Raw genomic sequence first — 14,849 nt, 5'->3', positions numbered from 1 at the left:
TACTCTGACTGGAACGCAACCTCCAAACACAGTACTCTGACTGGAACGCAACCTCCAAACACAGTACTCTGACTGGAACGCAACCTCCAAACACACCCTTGAACAGGGGCCTGTTTATTGACGGAAAACTGTGAATCAATATAAAAATCCCACATGCCGGCTAATCGAAAGCAGAGAGGGGAACGTTAACGACTTATATATACACTTTATCATACAACAAAATTGAAAATAGCAGATGTACAATCTCACTTGTGGATCTTTTTGACTTTCTCAGTTGTTAAAAACCATAGAGAGCTTTGGACATATTTTTAGGATTTGCCCAAAATACGGATGCTGGGTTAACAACTTATTCAATGGGGGCCCTAGAGTGCTTCCACTGTTCCACTGGCAGATGGCTTCAGTGGCATTACAGCCACGTTTTACCAATGTCAAGACAGTAGAACATAGAAATTGTACTAGAAAAGAGGCAGAGCAGGGCTGGACGAGGTTCACTGAGATACAGAGGCACTATGCAGCAAACGGAAGGCACAGGGAAGGAGGGGACAGAGTCTAAGGGCAGATTCACACCGAGTCCGTTTGTTCCTGAATACGATTGCCGGGTCCCACTGCCCGCTGGCCACGATTCACATTGGCCTCGATTCTTCCGCAGCCGAGTACACCTCATTCAACTGTATTCTGTTCATTCAACTGTAATGTTTTCACATTGCAGCGATCCGTATCAGAGTACACTTCAATCGGTCCCGAGACTACCTCCATGTGGTCCCGGGAACGGTTGGGTGATCCGCTCCCGGGAATGGTAGGCAGCATTCACAGTCAGTCACACTACCACAACATCTGCCAAGTGGTCTCGAGTGCGCATCCATAGTGTGAATCTTCCCTAAAACGACACAAAGAGGGGAGCGGGACTAACGGAAGGATGATCTGGAGAAATGAGGCTGTGGAGAGTTAGAGGTGCCAGGAAGGGAGCTGGAACAGAGCCACGGGGGCGCGACACAGAAGACTGACGGGGGAAATGAAGGAAGGAGAAGAGAGAGATCTCACCGGGGGGACGGAGCTCATGTTCATCTGGTGGTTCATGGGGGAGGCGGCGCGCACTCCCATGGGCGCCTGAGACATCTGCACGCTCTGCATCGCCATGGGGTTAAACTGATTGATTCCTGTGGGGACAGCGCAGACACGCACACAATTAAAGGCCTATTTACTGCGCTCGGAGCGATTGTAATTAAATATTCCACGGTCTGCTGAGCCCGCGCAGTCACTGAAATCGGCTTGGTTAATCGTCAGAGCCCCGACTAGGTCGTTCATTTAGGATAATGACTCTGGTTAAACAACCCCACACAGGTGTGTGGGTCATCTTGCAAAGTGTGAAGCTACTGCACATACTATATTTGTCCTATAATCAATCAGTTGAGAGCTTAATGTTGAACATATTTAATTCACAATTCTCTTTTTTTTGCATTCTGTTGTACCTATTTTTGTTTTCCCTGTGCGAGTCTCTTGTGAGGTTTGCCTGTGTATTAAATAACTCAACTAGGCTATCTCTGAAGGACAACCAATTAATTACACAAGGACTGCAACACCAAATTGACAGTTCAAAGTCAAAGTCGTACGATTTGTCATGAATGCAGAAGGGAGCGTACGTACCTTGGGACACCTGCATACGATTCATGATCTGATTTGGCACGTTGGGCATAGGCACAGGTCCATCTGAGAGGAGAGATGAAACAGCGTTCATTGACCATATTCACATGGCCTTTTAGCTTTTTCGTCATACTCGGCGGGTGGGTACAAATATTTTTAAAGATTTTTCTGTAACTCAAATGAGATCGAAGAGCTCAAATGGCCACATAGTCAGGGTTGCACATAACTATTGTGGGTTGGTTCTCAGAGGAGCACCTGGAGATGTAGCTTGGAAGCAGAGGTTTCATGTTTAACGTAATTCCAAAGTGTGTACATTGTTTAAGTGACAGATGCATGGTTTTCATATCGTAAATATAGTCGCTAATGTGGGTTAGCGACTAGCGCTCTGAACGGCATCAAAACAACTTTCCCTTTCAGTTAAAAGCTTGGTTACAACTGAAACAGACTTCCTTTGCTCAGACTTCAAAATAAGAGCTACTTGTAATGATTAGTCCTACTTACAGATAAACATTTGAGTGCCTGGCTATATGCAACGGAATGTTGTGTCAGGATTCTCAGGAAGTAAATTCCTGTCTCAGCTCTCGGTAGGCAAAAGCGCCTCGCATGCCTTTGATCTGCCGCGCAGCAATCATTTTGACGACACATGCGCACTGGCTGGCGAACTAGTTATGACGAATTCAGAAACGGGTCTCATTAGCTTATGTATTTCCTGTAGGCGGAGCAGACATAGCTGCGGGGTAAACCGCATACCTCATACTAAGCATTTAAAGTATGAGGTATAAAGTACAGCAGCCTTGTGTTTATAAAACAGAAAGATTGGGTATTGGGTAAGACTGACGTTATGTATCTTTCAGGACCTTTACCTGCTTCGTCTCAACCATTACTCAATGGCTCTGGTCTCAGCCACTGCGGTTGATATTTTGACATTCCGTTTTTTTTTTTTTTTTATGTTGCCACTACTGTTGGAGCAGCCATAAACTACACAGGTTCATCCCGATGTTCTGGGCATCTTTGTAATGTTAGTGTTAGTAAAAAGCAGGTAAAAGAGTAACGTTTGAGGCAGACTAACATCAGTCACTCTATCCATTCACTGTAGTAGAAGAGGTGCGGGTTTACCCCGCAGCTTTGTCGGCTCCGCCTATAGGAAATACGTAAGCTGCGACCATGAGACCTGTTTCTGAATTCGTCTATAGAGCGTCGCAGTCCTGCGCCCAGCGAGGGCACCGGAAGTGAATTTCCCATAGACATTTCAGAAAGTATTTATTTAAAGACCTTTAAGCCTCCGACAAAGCAAACTAAAGAATTAGAAAGAAAAAGGGGCAGGGTAAAACTCCTTTGTTTTGTTTTTCTTATTTCAAATGATTTGTTTGGCCGCCCAAAAAATTGTGTTTATTGTCATGAATTGTCAGGAGCCAAGTTGGCTTTGTCCGAGGCTTAAAGGTCTTTAAATAAATACTTTTCTGAAACGTTTATGGGAAAATGAATGGGAAATTCTCTTCTGGTGCCCATGTCGTTCTGAAAACTGTGACGCTCTATAGTAAATGTTCTCAAAAATGGATGAATATGCCAGCTGAGTAGCATTTAGGCGGGCGGTACTCACTGGGAGGTCTAACAGCCTGACCAGGGCCCATGGCGTTGGGCTGGGCCATGCCGGGGAGCGGTGGTGGTCCCGGTGCACCCACCATGCCAGGCTGTTTCTGCAGCCGCGAGCGTCTCTTTTCTTCCAGTTCCTTCTGGATCTTATAGATCTTCTCTGCCAGGAAATGATAGTACTCATCCTAGAGACAGGGGGAGACAGGACAGGGCAATATATGTTTCAATGTTGGCTTTGCGCTCATGCCGTGCTTAAATATCAATAAAATAATTTTATACAAAACATGCACCTGAAAGTGTGTTCCATTAAAAGGATAAAAAACAACAGGAAACAGATTAAAAGGAAACAAACGAGAAAAACAAGTGCTTTGCATTAAAAGAAGAAAATAAATGAAAAGAAAAACTTCGAAGGAACATATAACAACAGGCAGTCTGTGATGTAGGCCGGCCCTAATCCGTTGAGAGCTTTATAAACAAGTAGAAGGACTTTAGCATTGACTCTGGAAGACACAGGGAGCCAGTGTAGTCTGGAGTGATCTCTCTTTTGTTTTTGTTAGCAGTCTAGCAGCACAGTTTTGAATAAGCTGCAACCTTTCAATAGACGTTTTAGGATGCACTACACTGCAATGCAAAAAGGGCATTGTAGTAGTCCAATTGATTGCAGTCAGGCAATAATGGAACTTAGCATTTGCATCATTTGGTTCAACAGATATGTACAATTCAGTATCATCAACATAATGCAACAGTCTGTTCTTTAACCCATTTTGACCTGAGATCAGATTCTAAAAATGTCTTCTACATCCTGACAGTTTTCTGAAAAAGCTATGTTTCTATGTCAGTCGTTCTTTGATTTTTCAAAAATAGCAGACCTACAAGCTCGTAGCGCGCCACTCGGTGGCGCGCTATGAGCTTGTAGATCTGCTATTTTTCAATAGCTAAAGCATAACATAATGCTAACACCAAAAGGGGTTCCCGCCCAAAATGTGTTAATCATATCAGAGAAGCAAAGCAGACACCTTATTAACATCAGTGCCAATACTCTCAGATCACCAAATATCTTTTTGAGACCAAATATCCTCTGCTTGAGTCCAAGCAGAGGATCTAGCATTCTGGGAAATTAGTTACCCTGCTGTTAGCAGATTCATACATGTCCCCCTCCACCTTGCGGGCGTATGCCACAAGGTTCTCCATCCGACGATCCTTCAGTGCTGCGGGGTCTGGGGTGGGGAATATGGCTTGTACTCTGAAACAGGAGAAAGAATAGGGGTTAAAATACAGAACAAAGTGAGGACTTTGCATGTCGAGGTATATTGTCTTGATCTAGCCAAGTAGGGGTCCAACTGTAAATCAAACTAATCGATTGAAAATAATCCATAATCAATAATTGTATTACAAATACCCATATCATGTGGTGAGTGAAAGCCTTCATTACAACCTATTATATCACTATTTATAAAATACCCCTTAAATGCTTCTTGATTAATCATCAAAGTTACCAATAGACTAATCAATGACATCAATAATGGGCTCTATGCACACAGAATAACTCTTCCTACTTCCGGGCCTCTTCCCTACTTCATTCACAGGTGTTACCGTCTTACCGATGATACATACTAATTAAGGCTCTGTTCCATTTAGTGTGCAGTGGTTCTCACACCTTTTAATTTCAAGGACCCCCATACCTCCGAGTGTACAAATGGAACCAAATGAACTCATAAGGGTCCATTTGTTACACATCCGTACAGGGCCATTTGGAAGCAGAGCAGAGTGTTTCCAGTGAGCCAACATGCACATTAGCAGCACCCTGACTCTGTGTGGCAGAGCCTTCATTAGTATCATCGGTGAAGGAAGTAGGGAAGGGCCCGAAGTTCTTTCCAAAATGGCACGTGTGCATAGAGCCCATTGCAGCCCTAGATCCAACCACGTGTCATGTCATGTCACCACTGAACTCACAGTTTGTGCACCAGGTGGGTGCGGAGGTCCTGAGTGACGTGCTCGTGCCAGTTCTTTCTCACCCCCGCGGCAGACAGCGGGGTGGCCGCGGGCAGGTTGCCCACCATGGCCCCGCCCCCTGCCACCGAGCCATCTGGCATCAGCTGACTGGAGGAGGGGCAAGAGAAGAGGAGGACGTGAAGTTATTAATTGGCAGTGGTGGAAAAAGTACTCAAGTGTTTTTGGATACGGCCGTTGCTAGGCAGCGCCTTGCTCAGCCCCTCCCGACCTGTTTGGGTGCATGCGCAACCATTACTTCCTTGTTTACGGCCCGACAAAGCCCCCTATTTTCTCTGAATCTACGCTGCCTTCGCGCAGATGGATCATAACACCGACGTTCTGGACACATTTCTGACGTCATCATGCATCTCGTTTACAATATCAACGCTTCTAAAGAGAGTTCAGACTTCGTGATGTAGTAATGGAAGATTTCGCTTCCCGTTTTTGGGGGGGAAATGGAATGCAGGCATTTTCAGAATAAAATCTCCCTCATCTGCTTGGCACTCTAGCACCTTTATTCTGAAAGATTCGGGGCACCATACAGTAGGTGTTAAGACTACGGGGGGAAAACCCTTCCTCGTTAAAGTTTGTTTATCTTCCGTTTTGCAGCAGCTCAGTGTGCCACGCAGGAGAGAGAGAGAGAGAGTGGAATTAGCTGGTTTTGGCGACAGTTTGACGAACCAATGGAGTTAGCCGTTTGTCAGAAGCGCGTGGATTCATGGGGAAAAAAATAAAAAAGGTGAAAAATGTAGTTAGCTGGTTTCCCGACAGTATTAACGTGCAACCTTTTCAATTAAACAAGTTATGATTTTAAATAATCTTCCGATGGTATATTTTTCACTATCAACTTTTTTTTGGGGACAAATTCCTCAATTTGTTTTCAATGGTGTTGTCAAAGACTACTAAAAATGACGTCTCACATAGTAAAACTTTAACATTAAAATAAACACAGAATATGAGGAAAGGATGAAGGAGGACTCACTTGTTGAGTGTGGAAGGCAGAGAGTCAGAGTGCTCCGACGAGGGGACACCCATGCCCCCTGGCATCTGGGTCATCTGGTTAGTGCCTGAGAGACACACACAAGTCACAGTCACAGACAGATACGTAGAGCAGAGGCAAGCAGACATTGGCCTTTTGGGTCCATTTGGTTCCATCCCAGGTTATTATAGTTAACTAAAACTAACAAGAAAACGAAATCTAAAATAAAATAAAAATGATTTGTTAACTGAACTAAATAAAAACTAGAAAAGAAAAACTACCAAACTGTATTGTGTGGTTTACAAAACTAACGGATACTAACTGAAATGATAGAGAAAATGCCCTTAGTTTTATTTTTTGTCAATTTATTTATAAGCTTAATCTGTAACTGAATATTCTTTTTTTTTTTTAATTAGTTTTTATTACATTGATACTCAATCCTGCACCTGACTTATTTGTCAGGTGAAGGATTGAAAAGGGCAGAAAAAAACTAAAACTAATAAAAACTAAACTAAAACTAAGAGTTATATAAAAACTAGCAAACCCGCTCTAAAAACTAAAACTAACTGCATAAGAAACAAAACTATAACTAAACTATAATGAAAAATCCCAAACTATTATAACTTTGGTTCGATCTCAGAGTTTCGAAGGTCTTTGAAATTAAAAAAGTTCGAGAACCACTGTCCTTACCTAGTGAGTTGATGTTCCGGAGCTGCTGGTGCTGAGGCCCCTGGGGGGGAGTCTGCTGACCCTGGCTCTGCCCCTGGACAGGAGACTGGTTCCCGTAGGGCAGGCCCAGGGCAGCGTAGGCCCTCTGCATGGAGCTAGGGTCGATGTGGGTTGCAGCAGCACTGTTGATGGAGGCTGGGGCGCTGGGCTGGCCCGGCGGCCCCACTGTACTGATGATATTCTGCAGGCTGGAGCCCGGGGAACCCAGCATGGCTGGAGGAGTGGACAGTGGGTAAATTAATCATACTACTCCTTACCCGTTTGAATATATGAACACCAAATTATGTACAGAGTGGGTAATGTGATTTAATAGATCATATTATTGATGTATGTATTTTGAGGTCTACTCAGTCTGGGGCTGGGGAGAGGGAGTTCTTAAGGGATGCGCTTGGGAAGTGGGAACAAAATTTATATTATGTTGGGGGGGGGGGGGGGGGATTGTACATTAGTAATCATAAAGCGATCGTCAGTCGTGGGATTCTGTGATGGAGGCGACAGGAGGTAAATGAATTCGATTCGGCAACCAATTGTGCTGTAACGCGACGTACCCGGATGTTTGTCGTCAACAGTGCACAGTGACGGCAAAAACTTCGGTACTAGAGTGAAACGGTGTGGGCGAAAGGTGCGTTAAGTTTGTAAAATAAAAAAAAAGGGCCCCATTACGCCCTCCATAAGGTAATGACAATAACTGTGTGCAAATGCAGAGCTATTGGAGCAGGCAGTGAGGAGCAGCGACATTGCTACAGACATACAGACAGACATTCCCTTGTTTATAGGTAGATTAACCCCTACACTGGCCTGGGTGAAAATGTATTCATCTTTTCAGCGCATTTCAAAAAGCAGGCCTACAAGCTTGCGATTCTTTATGAGCGTGTAGATCAGCGGGTACCTTAATAAAATAGGTGGATAACTGGTTAAGTCAGCAACAGAGAAAAATAATCCATGTCTGTCATTATGTCTTGGGAAAGATTTACACAATAAATGTATATTTATATAATATATGGGGGAAAAAAAAATGTTGCTCCATCTCATAAAATGCTGCTCTTCAGAGTGTGTGTGTATGTTGTGTTTGTGACCGTGTGTGTGTGTGGCTCCCTGCCGCCGCTGCCGGTGTTTAGCGCTGACAGAGAGCACGCTGCCTCTGTGGGGGATTTAAACCCGTCACGGGGCCTCTGGCCAATCAAGGAGCAGGATGTCCCAGGGCCCGCCCCCCCCCCACTCCCTTGACAGAGTGCCACAGAGCCCCTCCCCCTATAGGGTGTCATATTACAGGCCCGTGTCTTTCTACCAGAGGAATCCTCTTGGCTGAGGCTGCAAGTTTGGCAGTCAAGCGAGCCAGCACAGAGCTGTGATACGGCAGCAAGCCTGCAGGGGGCTCCACCTCATACTGAGCAGTGGATGGATGCTCTCCTGTGTGACAGCATGCACCTTGCTTTCTTTTTTTTTTTTTTAAACACCCAACATCAGTGACTGTTCTTGTACAAAATGTTTATCAATTAAAAAAATATTATAAAAATTAAATAACTACACAATATGAAGACGACGAATAGGATAGGATTTCGCCGTTGATGGAGTTATCAATGAAACTGCATGTTTTTCATTGTTCAATTGACTTGTTTTGTTTCGATTTGCATCTTAGTGAAAGTACTGGTTGCATGCGTCGATCATCAAGTATACTATTTAACCAGATAAGGGTCCAGTTGGTTCCATTTGTACACCCTCAGGGAAAAAAATAGCTAGTTTTTATTTCGTTTTTATTCAATTTTCCCCAGTGAAAAAAGGTAGTCAACGAACATTTTTCGTCCTAGTTTTAGTCAATGAAATCAACACTCCACTACTCACGCTGCTGGTTGCGCTTCAAAATCAACACTCCACTACTCACGCTGCTGGTTGCGCTTGTCAATTAAATCAACACTCCACTACTCACGCTGCTGGTTGCGCTTGTCAATTAAATCAACACTCCACTACTCACGCTGCTGGTTGCGCTTGTCAATTAAATCAACACTCCACTACTCACGCTGCTGGTTGCGCTTGTCAATCAATCAACACTCCACTACTCACACTGCTGGTTGCGCTTGTCAATCAATCAACACTCCACTACTCACGCTGCTGGTTGCGCTTGTCAATCAATCAACACTCCACTACTCACGCTGCTGGTTGTGCTTGTCAATCAATCAACACTCCACTACTCACGCTGCTGGTTGCGCTTGTCAATGAAAACACTCCACTACTCACGCTGCTGGTTGCGCTTGTCATCAAATCAACACTCCACTACTTACGCTGCTGGTTGCGCTTGTCAATCAATCAACAGTCCACTACTCACGCTGCTGGTTAAATCAACAGTCCACTACTCACGCTGCTGGTTGCGCTTGTCGCTAAATCAACAGTCCACTACTCACGCTGCTGGTTGCGCTTGTCGCTAAATCAACAGTCCACTACTCACGCTGCTGGTTGCGCTTGTTGCTAAATCAACAGTCCACTACTCACGCTGCTGGTTGCGCTTGTCGCTAAATCAACAGTCCACTACTCACGCTGCTGGTTGCGCTTGTCGCTAAATCAACCCTCCACTACTCACGCTGCTGGTTGCGCTTGTCAATCAACAGTCCACTACTCACGCTGCTGGTTGCGCTTGTCAATCAACAGTCCACTACTCACGCTGCTGGTTGCGCTTGTCGCTAAATCAACCCTCCACTACTCACGCTGCTGGTTGCGCTTGTCGCTAAATCAACAGTCCACTACTCACGCTGCTGGTTGCGCTTGTCGCTAAATCAACAGTCCACTACTCACGCTGCTGGTTGCGCTTGTCGCTGGCGTTCTTCAGAGGCAGGCAGACGGGACAGTCGTGCCGCGTGCAGTTCTTCCAGTGGGAGATGATCTGTCTGGACGACGCGCAGTGAGCCACTGGGAGAGAGACACCAAAAACACACGAGAGAGAGAGAGAGAGAGAGAGAGAGAGAGAGAGAGAGAGAGAGAGAGAAGGGGCGGGGGGGGCGATATGAAAAGTGAGTTATCCCATCAGGACCGGGAAATCATCTGTGTCACTTTAGATTTTAGTGTTGGCTATTCAAAAATAGCAGATATACAAGCTCAGAGCTGCCACACTGCAAGCTCGTACTGCTATTTTTGAACATTTGTGAAAATTGTTGGATAATTTTCAATGACGAAAAGGTTTGAGCACTACTGATTTTAGAAGGCCTTATTAGAATGGGCCTCAGGTTTGAATGGGTTATCATCAAGATAGATTAGAGCCGTGGTAAAGAGACGAGGACAATGAGCGCTTTATCACTTCACCGTCCGTAAATCGAGAACGCTGCCGAGGGAATAGTGAGCGGCGCCTTAAGAGACAGCAAACGCTTTCCGTCTGAAATGACAAAAGGGCCGTGGCACGTAATGACGGAAAGTCATTAGGTGCGCTACATAAAAAGCCTCAGCGGCCGGCTGCACCCCAGTAATTATTCAGAGAAAGGACGCAGCATTTCAGCATGCTATTTTAACCACATAAACCCTCATTTTACACGTCGGCTATTCCAAAATAGACCATCTAAGAGCTCGCAATGTGTTGATGCTTTGAGAGCTGGTGGGTGCATGTCGACAAATCTGTAAAAAAAAAAAAAATTGCAAAGAAAGATTTTGTAATTTTCACCTATAAGCCATGCCCAAAATGGGGAAGTCAGTGATAAAGTGGTAAAGAAGGTACTTTTTCACCGTCTTAAAAAATAAATTGTCCAATCAAAAAACATCTCAATGAGATTGTCTAACACACACTTTATTTAAACAAGATATATTCATCATGTCACAACTTCAGAGATTAGCTGACAGAATGAGGCCTAAACAAGTCCGATACGGCATGCAAACATTTATGTAAAAACAATTTGTATATTGTGTATGGAAAAACCATTTGTATTCCATCATGTCCTAAAACCATAAACAGCCTGACAGCCAACGCTATGAAACCCCTCCCCTTTTCCCGTGAACATTAGGACACATTGGCCAAATTTGATGCACCTGGGTAACCCCTTTCAGCAATAGCCACGCGTCTCTATTTTAAGGCATGTCATTATACGCAAAGGAGAGCCACTCGTCCCAGCGTTTGCGTTGGGAATAAGCTCTCAGACGGCCGTTTACAAACAAGAATCAGATTAATGTCTGCTGTCCTCTAGCTGGACTGTTCGGGGGCAGAATGGAGTCTGCAAGGCTCCGTGAGCAGGCCGTTTGGGGGCAGAATGGAGTCTGCAGGGCTCCGTGAGCAGGCCGTTTGGGGGCAGAATGGAGTCTGCAAGGCTCCGTGAGCAGGCCGTTTGGGGGCAGAATGGAGTCTGCAGGGCTCCGTGAGCAGGCCGTTTGGGGGCAGAATGGAGTCTGCAGGGCTCCGTGAGCAGGCCGTTTGGGGGCAGAATGGAGTCTGCAGGGCTCCGTGAGCAGGCCGTTTGGGGGCAGAATGGAGTCTGCAGGGCTCCGTGAGCAGGCCGTTTGGGGGCAGAATGGAGTCTGCAGGGCTCCGTGAGCAGGCCGTTTGGGGGCAGAATGGAGTCTGCAGGGCTCCATGAGCAGGCCGTTTGGGGCTGAATGGAGTCTGCAGGGCTCTGTGAGCAGGCCGTTTGGGGGCAGAATGGAGTCTGCAGGGCTCCGTGAGCAGGTCGTTTGGGGCTGAATGGAGTCTGCAGGGCTCCGTGAGCAGGTCGTTTGGGGCTGAATGGAGTCTGCAGGGCTCTGTGAGCAGGCCGTTTGGGGCTGAATGGAGTCTGCAGGGCTCCGTGAGCAGGTCGTTTGGGGCAGAATGGAGACTGCAGGGCTCCGTGAGCAGGCCGTTTGGGGCTGAATGGAGTCTGAAGGGCAACACACACAGGCTGCTAACGGCGCGCGTCAAAACAGCCGCCTCCATTATTTTCAATGGACCTATCCCACACCGGCGGCGTCAGACGCGCGTTCACGCCTCACTCGATGCTCTGATGCGCCAATGTTCTATTTCCAGGCGTTGCCACGCGGTGAAAGTACAAAAATGCCAGCCGTGCGGCAGAGCACCGCATCCTGTTGGTGCTTATGGGCGGCACTTCACGCGCGTCCATACTGTGCTGCTATGCTACGCAACCCGTGTGTGTTAGGCTTCAGAAACAACTCAACTCAAATGTTTGTATGAATCAACTAAACTGATTAGTCTGATAAACAACTTAAGTTAAGCCCTATTTCATACTTTGTCCAAAACGGAATTCAATTGTATTAACCCATTCAGGACAGGAACCCCTTTGGGGGTTTTTTACCCTTCAAGACATGAACTTCTTGTTGCCATGTACAGTATATAGCAACATAACATTTTTGTATGTTTTGAATAAATATTTGAAGTTAGTCAGAAAACTTATGTCAGGAATCATTTAGAAGGCCTTTATAGAATTGGCGCACAGTCCAAATTAAATTGGTTAACTTTGCAAATGTCTATTATATTATTGTATATAAATCAATTAACTTTTGCAGCCAGGTACCGCCTGCCCCGCCGCGCTGAACTCACCCTGACAGGACTTGCCGGCCTGGCAGTGGGTCATGTGATTGAGGACATTCTTCATGGTGCGGCAGTGGGGCAGGGCGCAGGCCCTCACCTCCCCGTTGGCCTGCTCCCGCCGCTGACACTTGTGCGCGTGGAGCAGCAGGACCAGCTGCTGCTGGATCAGCTTGCGCTTCTCCGGGTCGGCCGTGGGCCCGCCCCCCGACGACACGGACACGCCGCCCTGGCCCGGGACCATGGCCGCCGCCTGTTGCATCTGGGACTGGAGATAGGGAAACGCACGCACACACACACACACACACACACACACACACACACACACAGTTTTATAAATATTTTATAAATAAATAAAAATCAAAGGATAAATTAGAAAACAAATGTTTAAGGAGTAGTGGAAATAGAAAATCTACAAGCTCACAACACTGGCGAGAAGTGAGCTTGTAGATTGGCTATTTTCACTAATTTGGGTCCCGGGGGAATGTCCAATTTCTCTTTTGGGTCCCAGACTAAAAAGTTTGGGAACCAGTTAAACCCTCTGTAGTAAACTTGATCGGGGGCGGCTCTGTGCTTCAGTCCTCTGTAGTAAACTTGACCGGGGCGGCTCTGTGCTTCAGTCCTCTGTAGTAAACTTGATCGGGGGCGGCTCTGTGCTTCAGTCCTCTGTAGTAAACTTGATCGGGGGCGGCTCTGTGCTTCAGTCCTCTGTAGTAAACTTGATCGGGGGCGGCTCTGTGCTTCAGTCCTCTGTAGTAAACTTGACCGGGGCGGCTCTGTGCTTCAGTCCTCTGTAGTAAACTTGATCGGGGGCGGCTCTGTGCTTCAGTCCTCTGTAGTAAACTTGATCGGGGGCGGCTCTGTGCTTCAGTCCTCTGTAGTAAACTTGACCGGGGGCGGCTCTGTGCTTCAGTCCTCTGTAGTAAACTTGACCGGGGGCGGCTCTGTGCTTCAGTCCGCTCTTTTCTTTACACCTAAACTCTAGAAGCTCACAACGCCATCGGCTATTTTTTGCCAAATGTTCATCCCGGGGATGCTAGGGTTAGCAAGTGGTTAACAGTTTAAGGGCCCCAGACGGAGATCACCGTCAAGTTGCCCGAGACGGAGATTGATAAATAGGACGGAGATTAATGATATCAAAACCGGTCGCATCACTCCACAGCCTAGGAGCGCTTGTTGCCCAATCCTCGGTGTTGCACAACAGTGACACGTCATCGAAAATGTTCCCTGCCTGTTTAGCGGACGACAACGAAAATCTTAAAACGTTCATAACTGGCATCTAAATCATCCCGTCTAATTATGAAAAAAGATCCTGTGTTAGACGGCGCTCCGCGGTCCAGTCGCTAGTCGCGATAGATTTATTCTTACCTCCCGTTGTTGTCGATCGACTCTAGAGTGGTGTGGCTATTGTTAGCTGCTACACAGACATTCACAACAACTTCCGGTCCCCCGGTAAAAGTGGTCCGGGCGCTATAAATGATGGCCACATTTTATTAATGGATTAAATAGGCCCGGGCCCTCAAGGTGTTAAACCCATTTTGACCTGAGATCAGATTCTAAAAATGTCTTCTACATCTACATCTTTCAAATAGCTAAAGCATAACATAATGCTAATACCAAAAGGGGTTCCCGCCCCAAAATGCGTTAAGGGGATGCTTTAGGTATTCAGGCTTTAAATGGAAGAAGTAGTCACTCTCTACACATCGGGAGACATCAGAGATGTGTTAAGGACTCGGAGGAGAGTAAAAGTGGGCGGGTGGGTGTTATGTAAGAGTAAGAACAAGGAGAGTAAATAAAGGGAAAGAGGAAGCTGCAGTTAAGCAATCAAGTCTTAAGCAATCAAAGAGTTTACGCTGAACAGCTCCAGAGACCAAGGAAGGCATCACGCAAAACAAATATATATATATATATATATATATATATATAAAAAAATAAAAACAAGGAGTTAAAGTGAAGAAAGAGAGAGAGAAGCTGGTAAGCATCCAACATCGAAGAAATTAATCTAGTCCTTCACAAAAATAGAACTAGAACTATTTCCTCTCTTCATTAAGTCTTTTTTTCCTGTTCCTGGAAGAGATTTGCATGCCTCTCTGGCTCCGTGTTTGCTCTGTGCTTGGAGAGAGAGCCACACTTCACTGGAAGGTAAATGACTCTGTGATATTCAGAGGTGACGGCCTAACAACTAATCCCCCCCCACCTCCTCAGATCATTTTTCATCCAAGGCAGGTTTTTCCCAAGAGAAAGGCAAACATGTTCCCAATTGTTTCACACAGTCATATGAGAAAAACACACATGCAAGTCTGTACTGCCTGCATCGCTTTTATCTGAGTGAAGTTCAGTGAACTCCTTGGCAAGTGTAGCATAACTCCTACATTCCAGGTGTTTGATATATCCAACAACATGGAAATACAGACTTACCCGTAT

The 14,849-nt window shown here is 45.9% G+C and overlaps 1 protein-coding gene across 5 annotated transcripts in view; it reads right to left on the bottom strand.

Annotated features, from left to right (window-relative positions):
* Positions 1–14,849, bottom strand: part of crebbpb (CREB binding lysine acetyltransferase b) — a 79,667-nt gene that overhangs the window by 27,883 nt on the left and 36,935 nt on the right. For all 5 annotated transcript variants that reach the window (XM_079520982.1, XM_079520985.1, XM_079520984.1 and 2 more), the window contains exons 4-12: positions 12,438–12,693; positions 9,722–9,835; positions 6,896–7,147; positions 6,209–6,293; positions 5,188–5,334; positions 4,360–4,477; positions 3,242–3,419; positions 1,645–1,707; positions 1,042–1,157 (exon numbers count right to left, since the gene is read on the bottom strand). In XM_079520982.1, the coding sequence (XP_079377108.1) occupies positions 1,042–1,157; positions 1,645–1,707; positions 3,242–3,419; positions 4,360–4,477; positions 5,188–5,334; positions 6,209–6,293; positions 6,896–7,147; positions 9,722–9,835; positions 12,438–12,693 (1,329 nt within the window). The remainder of the gene's footprint in view (positions 1–1,041; positions 1,158–1,644; positions 1,708–3,241; positions 3,420–4,359; positions 4,478–5,187; positions 5,335–6,208; positions 6,294–6,895; positions 7,148–9,721; positions 9,836–12,437; positions 12,694–14,849) is intronic.

Source organism: Electrona antarctica (assembly GCF_951216825.1).
Source record: "Electrona antarctica genome assembly, chromosome: 14".
NCBI classification, from domain to species: domain Eukaryota; kingdom Metazoa; phylum Chordata; class Actinopteri; order Myctophiformes; family Myctophidae; genus Electrona; species Electrona antarctica.
Note: the sequence above shows the minus strand (reverse complement) of the source record. Positions and strands in the feature narration are given on the sequence as shown.